This window comes from Euphorbia lathyris, chromosome 3 (genome assembly GCF_963576675.1).
Source record: "Euphorbia lathyris chromosome 3, ddEupLath1.1, whole genome shotgun sequence".
In the NCBI taxonomy this organism is placed as follows: domain Eukaryota; kingdom Viridiplantae; phylum Streptophyta; class Magnoliopsida; order Malpighiales; family Euphorbiaceae; genus Euphorbia; species Euphorbia lathyris.
The window spans coordinates 18,702,234-18,721,647 of NC_088912.1; the positions used below are offsets into that span (position 1 = coordinate 18,702,234).

At 29.1% G+C, this 19,414-nt stretch overlaps 2 protein-coding genes across 3 annotated transcripts; one reads left to right on the forward strand and one right to left on the reverse strand.

Annotated features, from left to right (window-relative positions):
* Positions 1 to 8,002: 8,002 nt before the first annotated feature.
* Positions 8,003 to 10,916, forward strand: LOC136222179 (glycosyltransferase family protein 64 C3). 2 transcript variants are annotated; one of them, XM_066009696.1, is made up of 2 exons: positions 8,003 to 8,273; positions 9,566 to 10,916. In XM_066009696.1, the coding sequence occupies exon 2, from the start codon at positions 9,590 to 9,592 to the stop codon at positions 10,589 to 10,591; it is 1,002 nt and encodes a 333-aa protein (XP_065865768.1). In that variant the 5' UTR covers positions 8,003 to 8,273; positions 9,566 to 9,589; the 3' UTR covers positions 10,592 to 10,916. The 2 variants fall into 2 exon arrangements, with proteins under 2 accessions (XP_065865768.1, XP_065865767.1); XM_066009695.1 differs by having other exon boundaries at positions 8,005 to 8,273; positions 9,571 to 10,916.
* A 658-nt stretch (positions 10,917 to 11,574) lies between these two features.
* On the reverse strand, positions 11,575 to 19,171 carry LOC136222178 (uncharacterized). The gene is made up of 9 exons (XM_066009694.1): positions 18,723 to 19,171; positions 18,096 to 18,282; positions 17,464 to 17,597; positions 17,244 to 17,356; positions 15,725 to 15,962; positions 13,704 to 13,856; positions 12,817 to 12,896; positions 12,394 to 12,443; positions 11,575 to 12,193 (listed from the first exon to the last, which is right to left on the reverse strand). The coding sequence occupies exons 1-9, from the start codon at positions 19,101 to 19,103 to the stop codon at positions 12,036 to 12,038; spliced, it is 1,494 nt and encodes a 497-aa protein (XP_065865766.1). The 5' UTR covers positions 19,104 to 19,171; the 3' UTR covers positions 11,575 to 12,035.
* Between the last annotated feature and the right edge of the window lie 243 nt (positions 19,172 to 19,414).

Genomic DNA, 19,414 nt, shown 5'->3' on the forward strand with positions numbered 1-19,414 from the left:
GGGAATTGCAGAGATTAATAAAAAGTAAAAGTTAAGAGGCAAGAATAGAAGAAATAAAAAGTTTGGAGACATCTTAGTAATTAAGAAATAATGTGGACAAATACAATGTTGGTGATTGTTGTGACATCAAATCTTAGAACTAAATGTATTTATATAGTAATTTTAGCATGTGAAAACAAAAAGAATATTGTTGGTAGTTAGGGGTACACCTCTCTCTATATATATAAAAAGTTATAAGTCTAAGTCAATATTGGTATTTATTATTTTAAAGTTTAAACATATTCATATTAGGGTTAATTGACTGTTTAGTTTACCGGATGATTTTTGTTGTTGTTTGCTGTTACGATTTGTTGTTTACTGTTGTTGTTTGTTGTTTTCTTATTGATATTAGTATTTGGTAAAACAATAATTCTCAATTGTTGTTAGTACATAAAAATATAAAAAGAGAAAAAACAAACACCCTCTAGGTCAACAATGAATAGACATAAAAGGTTTCATAAGTATATCATAACTATGTAAATTTCAATCGGGTTTGTGACGTTTTCATATCGTATTCGCCATTTTTGATAATCTAAAAAATATAAAATGAATAATATTTCTTATAATAATTATGTCATTTTTGGATTGGGTTAAAAGTATCATTAGTCACTGAACTTACTTGTCTTAAAATGATCATTCAACTTCAATCTGTTTCAATAAGATCACTAAATTTTGAGTTTTGTCTCAATTAGGTCACTCCGTCAATTTCAGTAGTTAAATGCATCGAAATAATGATATGGGTGACATGTCAACATGAATCAACTCAAATTTCTAACCGAAACGAAATGTGACAGCCACGTGTCGGTTGTTTTTATGATTTTTTCATAAAAATAACCGACACGTGATAGTCAGATAACGTATACGTGGATGTCATGTATCATTTCAATCAGAGATCTGAGTTGACTCATTCTAACGTGTCATCTATGTCATCATTCCGATGCTTTTTAATTACTAAAATCACCAGGATGATCTAATTGAGACAAACCTCAAAATTGAATAATTTTATTAAGACAAATTGAAATTGAATAACCATTTTAAAATAACCATATAAATTCAGTGACCACCTTTTTGGATTAGCAAGTTAAATTTGACTATCCAAAAGTTTATCTAATTGTGTTTTTTTACAAAAAAAAAAAAATGTTAAGGTTGTGTTATTTTTATATAAAGGTAGAAAATATCATTTTTAGTCCTTAAGCAATTTTCATTATTCAATTTAGTCTTTTTTTCAATCGTCGATTATTTAATTTCTTGCTTACTATTATTTTCACATGGTATCAGAGCATTTATAGCTTAAAATTTACAACAATGGTGAGAAGAAAAATCAATTTCAAGAGTTGAGTCAAGAAGAATTTCAAAAAGAAATCCACGAAGGAGAGATATTTTTCAATAAAAGCATATTCAAGAGACTCATTAGTTAGGTTCTTAAGTCAAATTTTAAAGAGTTTGGCTTAAAAATGAACTCCAATAAATTATTAGTCATTTCTCAAATCACTAAAAATCTATGTTCTCTCTGTTATTGAGGAACCTCTTTCCACTCTCAGTTATCTCTTTATTTCATTTTTTATTAACAATTTATTATTGAAAAGTCTCTTTTCTCTCACTATTAGTAAATACTAGTCGCAAACCCGTGCGATGCACGGGGTATGAAAGTTTTATATAATTTAGACAAATAAATAAATTGACATATTTACTTTTAAATAATTTTATATCATGCTATGAAAAAAATTTATATTATCTATATTTGAAATTAATATATATTTTTTAATGATAATTCAAATTAAATTAATTTTAAAAATAATTGACTACTTTTTATAGAATTTTAACTAAAGATGAATGATTTATTTATTTTTACAAAATTCAATGATTTGTACTTTTTAGGAATTTTAATACATTTTCATATTCCAAATATTCTGTGAAACAATAATAATAAAATAGCAGATTAATTAAGAAATATATTAGAATATAATAAAAAACCAAAAATTGAATTAAACTATAATTAAAATTAAATATTATATTTACGATACAAAAGAATCACAATATAGGTTAAACAAAAATTGAATTAAACTACGATTAAAATTAAATATTATATTTACGATACAAAAGAATTACAATCTATGTTAAAATGGAAGCAACATCAATATATTATTCTATAAACTATTACAATCAATACTTTTCTAATGTTGCATATGAAGAAACTTTATCAATTCAATATGTTACATATAAAAAAATAAAATTCGTAAGAATTAGTCACAAATTCATCTTGATGATAATTATTTTGGTTGATGGAATTTCATGATCACCAAGTATTCGAATTCAATTATTCATTCTGCTACAATAACCCAATATATCTAATTGAATCAGTTTAAGATGATGATTTCTCCTATTTTCATCTCGTAATATCTCATCAAGACATTCGATCAATTTGTTCTTCATTCTTTCACTATATAGAATATCAGCCATACTCGCAGATATCACTTATTTGACTTCATTAATATTTTCTAATAATTATATATTCTTGAATTTTGTAAGTAAGAAAAACAAACAAAAGAATTGAAAAAAAATGAAGGGACGAAAAAGATAATTAGGAGAGAACCATCTTCCTCTCGGGTTTTTTTTTTTTTTTTGAAAATAAGAGAGAATGTCGAGACATAAGCGTATAAAGAGGAGAGTGAAAATATTTTTTGCCCATTAATTAAACATTTTATTTTTTCTTAATGAAGTATTAAGTCCATAAATTAATTTTAGTTAAATAGAATTAAATCGCAATTGTAACCACTCAGTACAAAAAAAACGTTTTATAATTAGGTGCCCGCTATGGTTACTTTGTAAAAAACAAAGTTACCATAGCGGGCACCTTTATAATTAATATGTGAAATTAATTATATTAATTAGAATCATTATGCTCAACATTTGAGAATTTGAAGAGATTCAAATAATAATATTTTCTTAATTAATATTTTTCAATAATTTGTCCTACGATCATATTTCATTTTCATATGTTAAAAACTCTTGAAATACAAACAATTTTGTACGAACCATAATATAATAGTTAAAAATTATATAAGCCAATATTGCAAAAGCAATAATCTCAATATCCATAATTAATGTACATTTTTAGGATTTTGAGCATCAAAATTTATTTTTATTTACCTTAATTTTGAATTAGTATCTAGCATAATCCACATTCTTCAAGAATAAACATCTTATCAAGCGTATTAGACGCTTACAATCTCCTTGTCTAGAAAATTGGGAAAAGATAACTTCTTGATAATAATAATAATAAAATAACATAATTTATATTGAAATAAACTTCATTGTTCCAATATCTCTTTAATATTTTATTTAATATGTCTCAAACTTCAATGAACAACTATCGTGTGAAACTTTATATATATTTGTACCAAAATGCATAAAAATAAAAAAATACAATCCATATCAATTAGCTAAACTCAAACTAAAAAAATGAGTGGATTTCAATATGTTCTGAATTAGAAAAATTAATCAAACTTCAATTAAAACTAAAAATTGAGTTCATAAAAAGACGAAAATCTAAATTTTAGTTAGAGTTAACAATCAAAACGATAACATGTAGGAACATATACTAAAAAAGAATACAAATTTACAAAATCTTTATTTTAGTCATTTTGAAAAAAAAAAGATAAATAAAAAAGAAAACATGGATAAGGTAGAGAGAGGTATGGAACCTGGGTAACGACAGAAATGAAATTTCATCTCTGAAAAATGAAACTATAACAACTATTGTTTAATAAAAAGAAAACAACAACACAATTGAGAACAAAAATAACTACAACATATAAAAAAGATCGAATAATTACCTTGAGAAACATAAGAATTTCTTGTAATTTTTGACAATTTTGTGTTTTCCGGTTTTAGTTGTTCAGACATCTTCTATTTCTGTCGGATTTCTTCAATTGAAGCTATCAGTTTGGAAAAAAAAAGACAAATAAAAAAGAAAACATGAATAAGATAGCGAGAGGTATAGAACCTGGGTGACAACAGAAATGAATCTGAAAGATGAAACTATAACAACTATTGTTTAATAAAAATAAAACAACAACATAATTGAGAACAAAATAACTACAACATATGAAAAAATCGAATATTTACCTTTAGAAATATAATACTATCTATCGTGACCAATGAATATAATGGTGGAATACTATCTATCATGTTTTATATAGAAGTTTATTTGTGACTTTTGGATTTGCTTTGTGTTTTTTCATCTTCCCGTAACTCTTGCTTTCTTTTATTATTTTAATTAATAGGCTAGTAATTATTTAATATATTATAAATATAAATTTATTATTTTTAATATAAATATAAATTTGTTATTTTTAATTAATTAAATATTTATTTTTAATTAATTAAATATTTTTAATCTGATTTTTTACTACATTGACAACTCATCAAAAAGACCTCTAAAACACTTCTTCTCATTTCTCTCTGCTTCCGTAATTATATATAGTATAGATAACAATACATAATAATTTTAATGATAAAAAATAAATGAGTGAGTATGAGTATTGTTGGAGATGTCATGTATTTTAATACTCTTAAATGGTTAAGAGTCCATTGTTTATATTATATTTAGAGTGCACACTAATAGTTTCGTGAAAATGCTCTAATAAAGAGAGAATGAAAATTTGTAAAGGCCGTTTGGTATTAAATCGGAATAAAGATGAAGATAAAGGTTGAAATTAAGATAAATATAAAAGATTGTGATATAGATAAAAATAAGATAGTTGCGAATTATTATGTCATTTTTTTTATGAAAATGTCTACATCTTCATTAGATACGAAAAGAACAAGTACAACAAGAAACAGTAAAGGTAAAAAACCTTATAAAATCCACAATGGGATGAAAACGATTACAAAAAGCAATAAAATCCATAAAAGGTAGAAAACATACAGAAAAACAATAACACATATACTTCATTGAAATCATAATCCGCAGAAAAGCAACGGCAATCGAATCTTCATCATTTAGACCATTCCGAACATTCGGATCTGAGTCCTTTCTTTTGTTGCAAACATGCAGATATATTGCCACGTATAAAATAAATTGTTTTTGCTCTTGTTGAATCCGAAAAATATATAAATAGCAGAATAATAGCGAGTAGATACAATTCAAATGGATAAAGAGTTCCAACAAAAATATATAAACACAGATTAAAAAATACAATAAAAAATAATACAGTAAACCTAACCCGACGAGAGAAGGAAGAAGATTCCTTCTTCCTCCTTAAAGTAGATCCACAAAAGAGATGTCTTGAAGACTCACGCAAAATAAAAATAGTAATATATCTTAGATGATAATGATATGAATAAAATAATTTTTTTTTTGAAATAATATATTTTATTAGATTATTCGTACTTAAATTAATCTAAGGAATAAAATATTAAATTTCTAATAGCTTATCTTAACTTTAAATTTCTGAGTTCAATTATAATAAGAAAAATCAATTACAAAAGTTTTTTCTTCTCTTTTATTAAGGAAAGTTAAATTACAAAAGTTGCTTGATGTTTTTATTATGCAGAATATTAAATATATATATACCATTTAATAATTTTTTTATTATATGGTGGGAAAGTAAATAAATAAATATTAAATAGTGATCCACCAAATATATGACCTACAACCCAAGTCCTAAAGTGAAAAATTCATCATCCTAAAGCAGCCAATCACAGATAGGTTTGAAAAGTTTAACAAAAATATTCTTCCCATGTTTTTCACCCCTTTTTTCTAGAACTACATATATATTTCTCCTCTTTATCTAAAAATATAACATTTTTCTCTTAAAAAAAAAGATATAGCATTTTTGTTCTGTTTAAATTCTTCATGTTTCCATTAAAAAAGTTAAAAAAAAAAAATGTTACTAATAACTAATTATGGGTTGACAATCTGTCTATGTGTATCTATTCATATCGTTTAAAACTACGTCCAATGGATCATTTTGGATTCAAGAAAATAATATTAGATCAGATATAGACTATTTGAATTTATAAAATTGCCATTCATATTAATTATCATTATTTGTGAATAAAAATATATAAAACTAAAGTTTAACTTATTTTTAAGTTAAATTTTAATTTTTATTATTAATAAAAAAATGTAAGGTATATAGACTCCACTCTGAGATTTATTTTTAATTCTAAATATAAAATCAAACCGTGTAAAGTAATAATGAATCTTAGTAGTGCTCACCTGAATCCTGATTGACCAAATGAATTTAAATCTAGCTATATATGAACTAAATATGTGTAGATATAAATCCATTAATTCAGTACAACTTACCCATGAATGGATTTAATCACGACAATTGCTATGTTTTAATAAAATTGGATCTATTTACTGTAAAACATTTTCATGTTGCAATGATAATGTACAATAAAAATATTTATAAAAATGGTAATTTTTTCAAAGTTCAGATTACAAGGTTTTTCTTTCATTTTTGTTTATATTATTATTTTTTTTTTTTGTAAAGATTATTATTATTATTCTCTTGTTTTATTTTTTTGTGACGTTTTTGTTTGTGAATTTTATTATTCCATGATCCATCATAAATTCATAATCTAATTCATTAGTGATTTATATTTTGTAATAGGATATATATATTTATTTTTAAAAATAACAACTTTGAACGTGTGTAAATTTTTTAATCTTCCAAAGGTATCTATCATAATTTTCACGTTTTCACATTCTTTTTGACTTGCATTCAAAAAATTTGACCCCTATATATATATTCTAAAATTTTAATTACCACGTTCCCGATGTATAACATTAACTAATAAAAAAGTTTGTTGTTTCAAAGAAAATACTAAAAGAGGTTTGTTTAATAAGCTCAGTATACATAATTGGACTCTTAAATTTAGCATACATTTGATGTATGCTCTAACCTATCAAAATCAATGTAATGTTGTCAGAATTGGAGTTAACGAGATTGAATCGGAAATCAAAATTAATTTATAATTGGTTTAACTAAATGATTAATTTCTTGACTAAAGATGGAGAGGCTCGGGATTAGAAAGATTCTTAGTTGCTCAAAAATTATAGTTTGAATGATTGTTTGGTTGATGTTGATGCTGATGCAATAATAGTGGTCGAATATCTTATAAAATCTCTTTTTTCGGTCATCATATAATCTTATTTTAGAGGACTCTAATTTTTTATTTTTTTCTTTTAATGATGTTATTGTCAAGCTTATTAGTCATTCTACGAATAATGTGACTCACGAATTATCTAAAATTATCTATTTTGTAGCAGGATTTATGGAACGATCAGATATACCACCAAATTTTATTTATGCAGTTTTACACTTTACGTTGCATTAATATACTCTTTTTTCTTAAAAAAATATTCTATAATGTTAGTACAAAACCATGAATGTACAGATTAAATGGACCATAGGTTACTGATTTATATATTTGTCTTAAAATGATCATTTAAGTTCAATTTGTCTTAATAAAGTCATTTAACTTCAAGTTTTGTTTCAATAAGACTATTCCGGTGATTTTAATAATTAAAAATTGAAATGATGAGAAGGGTGACACGTTAGCATGAGTCAACTCAGATCTCAAACTGAAACGACACATGGCATTCACATATATACCACCTGGTTGCCACGTGTTGTTTATTTTTATGAATAAAAAATCAAAATTTAGTTTTTTTTCATAAAAATAATCGGCACGTAGCTGCCAGTCGGAGATCTAATTTCACTCATACGGACGTGTCAGGTATCGTATCATTCCGATGTCTTTTTTAATTACCAAAATTGCCGGAGTGATCTAATTGAGAGAAAATTTAATATTGAATGATTTTATTGAAACAAATTGAAGTTGAGTGACGATCATACAAGTTCTGTGACCAATGGTGCATTTAACCGGTACCCCTAAATTTGACGATTGCAATACGCTGCGTTTCAGCGCAAAATAACTCATTCCCCTTTCTCATCTCGTCTTCTTCTTCAGGTCCAAAAATTTGACCATCTTCCAATTCCTTCAATTCTCTGCACTCCCAACAAAACTGACCAAAACCCATAAAGATTGGAACTGAATTACATGTGGGTAGTTCATCTCACTGAAAAAATAAGGTCAAAGTTGCAGACCTTTCTTGGCTGAATATATTCCCAAGTGAAGACGATGTTCTTAGATTCGAGCTCACTTTTCACTGGATTCACTTCGTCTTGATCGTGTTTCTTTCGATGATACCCTAGGTAAGTTTCGATTTGCAAGAATCTGTGTTTAACTAGGTAATTTCTGATAATGGATACTAATTTCTATGGCTAGAAAATATATTGATTCGATGCTTACTCATTTATCTTGTTTTGGGGTTTTTTTTTTTGGGGTTCTCATATGACAGAGCTTGTGTAGATTAGAGCAAACTGTAGTTTATTAGTTTAGAATATAATCTTAATTTGGTAGTTTGGTTAGAAAATTTGAAAACGAAATCCATCTCTATGTGAACACTTTTTAAAGGAGTGAGACCATTAAGTTGAATTTGGGCTAAAACTGATGATGTTTTACATAGTATTGTACGATGTTGTAATTGGTATCTGAGTCGACTCTCTATATGCAATGTGTTATTAGGGGACGAATCAGCTAGAACAGTAACTTTGACCTAGGCAGTGACTGACCGACTAAGTGAATTTGGTCGATCACCGTCATATGGTGGAAATTAAAATCATCTTAGGGTTTAGATTCATAACTCCTAGATCTAACCGCGACTGACCAAATTCACTTGATGAGTCACTTATCAGGTGAAAACCACCATCAGTCAACAACTGGTGAGTGAAGTGAGTCTTTTGCTGTAGTGGAAGGTCTGAGCAAGGTCGATCCTAAAAGATGGTGACGAAGACAAAAATGAATTGAATCCTCCGCTGGAAATAGAGAGGAGTGACTGATTTATATTAGTATGTGATGTATTTCCAATATATATAGATGTGTTTTAAAATGGCGGCGTTAATAAGTTGGATCTTGATCACATGGACTTTTGATAGGCTCAGCTGGACTTCCTAGGTCTCCTTGTTTCCTCTTACCCACTTGAAGTGAAAGGAGACAGGAAATTAGAGCCTGAATGCATAGTTGTTAAAGGCGTGTCTAAGGCTCTAGGCAGACGCACTAGGCCAAGCGCCTTAGCACCCCAAAGGCAGGCATTGTCACTCAGGCGATCCCCAAGGCGTGCCTTTGTGCACATAGCCGTGGTTATTTGTATTGCGCCTATTTGTCATATGGTTTTTTGGGGGGTTTTTTAAAGCGTTGGACACATTTAATCTCCACTGTTTAAAAGCGGGCATCTGCGTCTTGCACCAAGGCTTCGGGACCCTTTGCGTCTTAATGCTCCTAGTAACTATGCCTGAATGAAACTCTGGATGTAGATTTATGGCTAGGAATATATGAATGTTTAATTGCTATGATGGTTCATGTTAGCCGACCCCGAATCATTTCAGGACTAAGACTTTGTTGTTGTTGTTGTTATCCACTGATGCACTAATCTATTTTACAATAGTTCAGGTATAATGTCACATTGAAGATGACTTTGTTACTGTCTTTATGCTTATATGTTCTACTCCCTTTCGGCGTGTTCTCTCTTCGCAATGTTCCTCCTGACGTGTGTGAGGCTGCGAGTGAGTTAAACCCGCAAACCCTCCGACCAGATCAGATTACTGTCCTTATCAATGGCTACTCCGAGTCACGCATTCCTCTCCTTCGGATGATTGCTGCCTCATACTCTGCCTCACCACTCGTATCCTCCGTGCTAGTCCTCTGGGGGAACCCTTCCACTCCACCACAAACACTGTCCGATTTGGCACATAATCTCTCCCAATCATCCTTCGGTACTGCAACCATCTCGCTCATCCGCCAACACTCAAACAGCCTTAACAACCGGTTCCTCCCTCGATCATCCATCGAAACACAAGCTGTCTTGATATGTGATGACGATGTGGAGGTAGATCCGAAATCTTTTGAGTTCGCTTTTCAGATTTGGAGATCGAATACCGATCGTTTAATCGGGTTCTTCGTTAGATCACACGATCTCGATCTCTTATCGAAGAAATGGATATACACAGTGCATCCCAATAAGTACTCAATTGTGCTTACGAAGTTCATGATCTTAAAAAGCCAGTACCTTTTCGAGTATAGCTGCAAAGGCGGATCGATTATGAGCGAAATGAGGCGGACTGTTGATCGAATGCAGAACTGTGAGGATATACTGATGAACTTTGTGGTTGCTGACAAGGAAAACATAGGGCCTATATTGGTTGGGGCAACAAGGGTTCGGGATTGGGGAGATGCTCGTAATGATGCGGATGATCGACGGATTGGTTTGAAGGGGGGCGGGGTAAAAGCAGTCGGGTTGAGTAGTCGGAGAAGTGAGCATAGGAAAAGAAGAGGGGATTGTATAAGAGAATTTCATAAGGTTTTGGGAAGGATGCCATTGAGGTATAGTTATGGAAAGGTTGTTAATTCAGTTGGTGAACAAGGTTTATGTATGAAAGGAGGCAAGTTGGTTTTATGCGATAAATTCGAGTGAAAATTCGTGTAAGTCGGTCTAGGGGTGTGCATTATTCGGTTAAAACTGAAGTACAGAACCGACTCAATTCGGCTTTCTCGTTCAGTTTTTTTAGTTCTTCAGTTCGGAATCGGTTATAACTTTAGGTGTATTTTATTTGTATGTATATATAGGTGAATTTGATTTAGAAGTTATATTGATGAATCACAGTGATGTTTATTTGCATTTTCAATTTTATCTAAATTCGGTTCTTTTCAGTTTAAAACTGAATTGAAATATTTGGTTCGGATATATTTCGGTTTTACATCTATTTTGGTAATACAATACTCAGATTTTTATGTTCGAATCTGTAATGTTAATTATTTTGGCAATACAGTATTAGACTTTTCGTTTTTGAACTTATGTGCACCTCTAAGTGAGTCATATTCGTGTTATGTCAATTATCGAGTTAGTGTTTAATGAGTCAAATTCTAACTTAAATTCAAAAAAAAAATCCTGTCAATTGAATCGGGATGATGTCATTTTGTCATCGTATTCACCTGTCACATGTAATTTTGCTATTTATTTAAAAATATAAGAGGATATATAGTAATATTTCTCAATGTTTATATCATTTTTTATTAACAAATAAATGTTATCTTATTTTCCTTTCAAAACAGCTATAAACGGCAACAATAAATCTACCATTTGAAGTAAAACAGCAAAAAGGAAAAGCAAACGTCATTTAAGACCTATTTGGTTCAACTGTTGGTGTTTAATATTTGTAGTTATTTGTTATTTACGCTACTAGTAGGGGGTAGATATTAGTTGATTTTTTTTTTTTTTTTCTAAAATAGCTATGAAGTAGCGGTCTCTCAATCCTTACTAAATACTCTATATCTGCTTTAAGAATAAAACAGACACTTCATTTTACTATGATAAGCTTGTGCTTCCATTGTTTCGAGTTCAGTTCGGACCCGAAAATCTCTTTCAAACTGTTAGCATGAATAAATGCTGGATATATATGCTTATTATCTTTGTAATTATATGGGTAAATAATTTATTAGTCTCCTAGTTTTTACCTAACACAATGTTTAGTCCCCTTATTTTGAAAAACATATTTTAAGGTCCCTATCTTTTGCCAATATTAACTTTGTGGTCATTTTATCTATTTTTTTAGATTTTTATCCGATCATATCTTAGCTTTTAGGACAACCACGGTACAATACAATTTGACATTGTTACTCTGTTATTTTATATATATCTGTTTATGCTAAAATATAACGATTACAAGTCTAAAAAAACTAGACAAAATGACCAAAGGGTTAATATTGGCAAAAGTTAGAGACCTTATAATGTGTTTTTAAAAATAGGGAGACTAAACAGTGTGTTAGGTAAAAACTAGAGGACTAATAAGTTATTTACCCTAATTATATTGATCTGAGTTTATCTTTGTGCCACAATTTTGAATTATGACATGAATATTTTAATACATCTTAGCTGAAGTAGTATTAATGTGAAGAAGATCATCATAGTATTTGTTGATCCATCCATCAATTATACTGATCTCAGTTTCTCTTTGTGCAACCAACCAATCTGGATCTGTTATTTCATTAGCTTTCACTATATCCAAGCAATGAGACCCTGCAACATAAATTTTTATGTATTAATAATCATTATTATTCGTTATTTATCGGGTTCTGAGAAAAATTCTTTAAATAAGATAGGGTAAAAGGAATTTGAGCTGGATTGTCAGAGTGCGTGCAAAACTGGTGTTTGAAACACTGGTTTAGAAGCAAAGAATCTAGTGATTGAAATATCGGATTCAGACATAAAGAAAATACCGTTGGTTGTAGAGACGGCAAGAATTGTATCTGATATGTTCTCTAACACCCTGTTACAAGTAGAAAATGACACATTATAATTTTAATCTTACTGGAGTTTATTATTTATATAATGAGAGAAAATACTATTAATAAAAATGATTTCTATTTATTCTTTGAATAGAAATATAAAATATATTTTAAAATATATATAGGTCTGTGATCATATAAATTTGGTCATTCGCCGATAGATCTAGATTGATTAAATATAAGTTTTAGGATGTTTTGAACTTCTACTCTAAAATTTTAATAAGTCTAAATCTAACGGTGAATGACCAAATTTACGTGATCATTAAATAGGAGGAATTTTGAAATAAAATCTTTAAAAAGTAAAGATATAAAGAAATTTAAAAAAAAAAAAAACTGTAAATTTTTAATATTTACCCGCCACTGCTGTAAGGATCTCTTAATCCATTGGAGAAAATAATGTTGCTACCAAACCTCTGTAGAATTAATTTTATGCTCTGCAAAGGGAAATTAAACATGGACATTAATAGTAATAATTGATAAAGTTAAAGTGTATATAAACATGTTCATGATTGGGTTGGGCCGGACTATTGTACTTTTACCTTAAAATATTCAGCCTACTCCTTTATTTATTGAATTGGGTTTGGGCTTGGGCTTGGGCTTGGGCTTGGAAATTATATCCTCAGTGCAGCCCAAATCGGTTACCTCCCTATAATTTTCATTTTTAAATTATATTTTTATATATGTAATATTAATATAAGGCTTTGCTCCTCCTTTGAGTTCGTAGAGTTCAGACACATTTTTAGAGAGCAGAATCGTGTTGCTGATCGCTTGGCGGCGGCGGGCCATGAAGGGACGTTAGGCGTTACTACCCTTCCTGTTTCCCCTAGTTTCATCTCTCATCTTCTCTTAGAAGATAGGATTGGGGTTAGCTTCCCTAGGCTAATTCCTGGGTAGTTTGTTGTTATTCGTTTTTCTTTTCCTTTTCTACCAAAAAAAAAAAAAATATATATATATATATATATATATAATATGTCAGGCTTGACTGCCCTCCCTATTTTTATAAATCCCAAATTTGTATAAAATAGGTAGATGTAGTCGGGCTTGGATTGCGGCAGATCTAATCTTATTTTTTCCTTTTAAAGCCTGGTTCAATGGATACGAGTCTGGGTATCCCGACCCGTGAATAGAATCTAGCTCTAAGCATATCTCGATGTGGTAATGTATACATAAATTTTCTAAAATTCTATTTATAAAAAACATGGAATATTGGAGAAAAATTAGAAAAAGAAAGAAAAACATACATGGCCTCCATAATAGGTAGTGACCCAATGAGGACGAGGAGAAACACCATAAAAGTCCTTGCAGTCTTCAACGTAGGCATTGAGATCGAATGGATAAGGAGGGAACATTGTGTCATTTCCTCTTCCAATTGGTATCACCATCTCACTACATGTCTTTTCATTTTCATTTTTCAAATAACTTTAAATATCAGTATCACTATATATATATATTGCATAAATTTTGTTATATATTGTGTTCTTCATCATTTTAGAAACACGTGTACATATGATATATTTTTTTTCCACGAGAATACACATATTTTGATATGTTATTTATTAGTTATAACACAATGAACAAATTAAGTGGAGATAAAGAGATTCGTAAAATTGGTAAACCTTGCAAATATTAGAAACATAATTATAAAATTTATGGTGTAAGGAATAGTAAAATTGCTCTTAATCACAAATGTTTGAGGCTATTTTTGCTCGTTACCCAACAAAAATATTCGCATAAGTTTAAGGAAAAAGGCATTTGAGCCCTTGATCTTTTCAATTTTTTTTTTATTAAGTCTCCGAAATGAGTTCTTATATTAAGCATCGGGTCTTCCATGTCACTCGGAGGACCCCCAGTTCACATTTGGACACGTGTATTGTGACTCCACGTAATAATTAAAATAATGGAGCCTCTTATAATATGTGTGGGTCCATATTACATATGTCAAAATATGTATGGAATGTCCTCCATTTGACATGGAGAACCGGGTGCTTCTAATAATTTGCCCTCCAAATTTTCAATTTAATACATTGAATGCTGGAATCAATTATAGTTGCATATACTAAGTCTCTACTTATCAAAACAGCAAGATTTTTTAGAAAGTGCCCATTTAGCCACAATATACAAAACAATATTATTTTGTGAAATGAAACAATCATATCTCTGAGTAATAGAACTTGGATCTAAATCGTTATAATTTCACAAAAATTAAGACGTCAAATTCCGTTACTTAAAGCTATAAAGGGGTGTTTGGTTTAAACTTCGGAATCGGAAACGGAATCTGGCGGAATCAGAATCGGAATGACTATTTATTTATTATGTTTGGTTCAATCTGGAATCGGAATGAAATTCTTTTTGAAGCTGTTTGGTTCTTTAATGATCGGAATCGGAATGGATACAATATTTATTAAAAATAAATTTTGTAAATAATTATTATTATAATATCAATTAAAAATAAATATAAAAAATATTAAATCATTTATTATTGTAAAAAATTTAATATATTAAAATAAAATTAATGGTCTTTTCACTGATTATTCTTTTTAGTATTATTATAAATAAAAAATGGTATTATAAATTCAAAGGAAAATAAACATTGGTATATAATATTGATATAGTAATATATAAATATAATAATCATCATTTACTTACCAGGAAAAAAACCATTTGAAAAAAACAAAAAACATAAGCATAACTTTGAAAAATAACCATTCCAAAACGTGGGTGGGTTTTTCACAATAAAAAAAAAAAAAGAAACAAAGTTGTGGGTATGTAATTTTTTTTTTAATTTATAATAAATCAACCAGGAATGGGAATGGAAATTTGATTAACACGGAGAGTAGATGGAATCAATTTTTCTCATAGTTGGGGAATGAGATTATCATTCCTAAATTATATTTGACTAACCAAACAATAACAAAGGGAATAATTAACTCTCATTCTCATTCCATAGCTTAAATTTAGTGAACCAAACATCCCCTAATTGTACTATTTAACAAACATCGACACTAAAATAGTGCTATGAATACACTACGGCTAAATTGGCACCCCTGAAAAATCTCGAAACTATTTTGATACCTTATTCCTATCAACATAACATAATCTTGACACGATAATCAGAAAATGGTCACCGTAGATAGTGGAGTTAGTGTTTTGATTGATAAAGATATGGTGAGTATGTGAGTGCATGCACTAAAAGAGAAGTGGATGCAATTGAGAAAGGCACTAAGTATAGTGGGTGAAAATGGGATGATGGAAAAATATGTACCTGCCATCTCCAACCAATAGTTGTTTCAGTAGAATTAGTGGGTGGATTAATATAGCAAGATTTAATCCCTTTGTAAGCAACAACACCACCAAATATTTTAGAAAGTGTAACATCATTAACATCATCTATGCCTTTGCACATCATATTAACTGGGTATGTTGGTGGCCTATTGTATTGTGCTGCACTACTATACATTGAATCTAGGGAGTCCTTTAGCTCATCTGAATTCTCCAAGGCTCTATCAAAACAAAAACAATACCAACAGTAAAATAAGTCATTATGTCAGTAAAGTGTAAAGTTTAGAAACCATAATATGAGAGTCCATAATGAATCATCATGGGTAGATACAGGGGGCCGGACCCCTCCGACCAGGGGTGGTTCCGGGCCCTGTCTCCACAAAATTTGAGGATGTGGGATGTTAAATTAGTGATTTGATTAAACTTTGATTGAGTACTCGATAAATTAGATATTTTTGGCCTATAACTTTAATAGGGTATTTGATAAATTGGTGATTTGACCTAAAAATTTGATGGGTATTTGATAAATTGGGGACTTCATAAATTGAGGATGTTATATGATGAATATAAAATTAACTCATTGAGGTTGTATTTAATTAAGGCTTGGAGTAGTTAATTAAATCATTGAATTTGTATTTAATTACAAAATTCAACTAGATAGACGATAAATTTATCAAAGTTTGTTAAAAACGACTCAATCTTACTTTTGTATTCCAAATCTAGCTTAATTTTAAGAAGTTTTACATAGGTACGTAAAAATTGGTTATGGATCACTCAGATGATAACACGTATATATTTGGAAACAATTTAAGTAAGTTCGATTTAAAAATGAAATTTTCGTAATTTTTATAAAACAGACTACAAAATTCAATAACCTTCTATAATTTTACCTTCCTTTTTATGCATATACAATCAAGTAGAGGTGTCAAAAGTACACTCGGCCTGATTATATGATACACAGTTTTAATGTTTGAGTTTAGCTTAGTAGGTAATGTGTCATTTTAGGGTTGACATGAAACTGACACACAAAAATTTTGGTTGGGTTACTGTTGATATGATAATCTGAAAATGATACGAATATGTTAAATTATTATTATATTCTCTCATGTTTTTATATGTAAGTTTATTAATAAAGATAATAAAATTATAATTATTATTTACAAATATGATTCGAACAACCTAAATTGTTATAAACACATTACATGACCTCTAACATGATATTAGGTGACTTTCGATGGTTAGTGTTAACATACTAGTATAAAAATGACATAAAGTATTTAAAAATAGTATCATAAAAAGTTATCATTAATATATATGTATAAAAAAATGACATGTAACCCGAAAACCCACTGATCCGAACAGAATAACACGATTGTGATACGAAATTTTTTTAGTTTGGTTTGAATTTACTCTTTTTAACATGAACCTGAAAATGATATGATACAAACACGACTCGAACATGATAATTGATAAATTTAAAATAAAGTGAGTTAAATAATTACTTGCAAGTTTTGAATTTGTTGCTTAGGATTTGAAGTCCATTGGGCTTAGAAGCAACTTCATCAATTTCTGCCCATGACTTCACTATTGTCTGGTAACAACTCTCACTTGCTTCCTGCAAAAGGAATTTAATTTAATTAATCACTATACATTTTAACTAATTAACATAATTAAAAAAAATCTCAAAAAAATTAAATAAATGAAAAAGGAGGGAGAAATTACTCTGAAATCCTTGGTGACAATAGAATAGTATCCATCACTAGGAGTGATATCATCAAAATATAGAATTGGTGCTGATGATGCCAATGCTCCAAGTGCTATGTGAGGGTATTTTAGTCTAAACCACGATGCCAGCACTACCAACAATATTATTTAAATAACATTAAAATTATTAACAAAAACAGTAATTAGATAGAAAAAAAAAAAGAGGCTTGACGTCTAATTTTGTGCCCCATGGTGTTGAATAATGTAACACACAATCTTTTATAAAAAGAAAGTGTAAACAAGACTTTATATAAAAAATAAAATGGATATTTGAGCATATTTGAAGTTGACATATATGAAAATAAAAACAAAAGAGTCAATATAAAATTTAATTTTTTTTTAAGTAATTAGGGGACATAACATAAATAATGTTCTAGTTCAAATGCTATAGATGTATTTTACCTTTTAATAAGCCTAATTTGCATTTTTCTAAATTAATTTATCCCTATTAAATAGAAAAAACCTTAAATTTATTCATAATTTTATAAAAGTAAAATTGATTTAACAAAAATCATTCAGAATTAATCACCAAATTTTTTCTGTCTTTTTGTAAATTTACCCTAAAAAAATCTTTTAAAAAAACCACCTACTTCCGCCGTATGATCCGCCGATCACGATGACAGGAGAATTCCGAGCATCGAATTTCTCCTTGATATAAATGATAATTTCAGCATAATCAGCAATAGCTTGAACCGAGTTGAAAAACCCTCTTGTGCTGGAATTTTTAAATGCTTCTTCTCTTGATCCAAATGGAATTGATTTCCCGTAATATCTATGCTGAAAAATAAATTCATATTATTATAAATCAATAATTTCCTATTTTATTTATATTGTCATTTATTTTAGATTTTTTTAATAGTTATAAAAAATTATTTCTTAATTCTAATTAAATAACATATGATGGTTTCGTCAAAAAAAAAAAAAAACATATGATGGAGCCAATTTTTAACTGCAAAAAATATATATAGAAATAAGCCTGGACGATATGAGTTAGGTTTAATTACTTTCTTCATTTTTTTATTATACTATCGTTTTATATTTTTCAATTGGTTTTTTTATACGTCGTTTTGTATTACCGTTTAGTAATATTTTCTCACTTTTAACATTATTTATGGTACAAGAGAGATTTATTATTAATGTAAACAATCCTAATTTTTTTAAACCACAAGTATTAAAAAGACTGATAATTAATTAATTAATTAATTAATTAAACGTACCTCTATGTAGACCAGAAGGGCATTAAACCGGGCAGCATTATCAGTTAAAAATCCAACAACAAGAAGATCATTATCAATCGGAGCTTCTGCTCCGAGATAAACAAACATCGGAGAATTGGAATTCCGGCCACCCCAATACTTGGAATTAATGACATACCTTTGTTGAAAAGTGTCGAAACTTTGGGGATTGAAATTGAAGTGGTCAAGTGTTTGGTTGTAGAAATAAGTTTCCATGTCTTCTGAAATTGATTCAGACATAACTGAATTTTCATGTTCCCATGTTCTTATCGGACCTGTCGGACTAAGCCTCGGAACAGCAAGCCTTGCATAGGTTAGAGGGAAGAAGACGAAGAAGAGAAGAAACATAAATGGTGGATACATGGTATGGTATGAAATTAATTAAGATTTGATGTTCAGATGTAGAATATTGTTGAAGGTTGTCACATTAAATCTTCAACAATCAATTACTTATATAGTCTTTTTTTTTTTATAGTTTGTCCGATTTTTCGGTTCAAGTCTCGTCGGAGTTTTCAGGTGGATGATCTTCCAATTAAAAGAAGTTGTATACACTGGGTGTTGTTTGATAAAACTGAAATAACTGCTGAAATTAATAAATGATATAAATGTTTTAATAAATATTAAAAATAAGTGTTGAATATTAAATATTAGTTGATAATGTTTAATTTAAAATT

Coding starts and splice junctions, on each gene's coding strand:
- LOC136222178 (XM_066009694.1), bottom strand. CDS start 19,103: ATGTATCCACCATTTATGTTTCTTCTCTTCTTCGTCTTCTTCCCTCTA. Junction 12,444..12,816: donor GATCCTTACAGCAGTGGCGG/GTAAATATTAAA, acceptor TACTTGTAACAG/GGTGTTAGAGAACATATCAG. Junction 12,194..12,393: donor TGCCGTCTCTACAACCAACG/GTATTTTCTTTA, acceptor TTTATGTTGCAG/GGTCTCATTGCTTGGATATA.
- LOC136222179 (XM_066009696.1), top strand. CDS start 9,590: ATGACTTTGTTACTGTCTTTATGCTTATATGTTCTACTCCCTTTCGGC.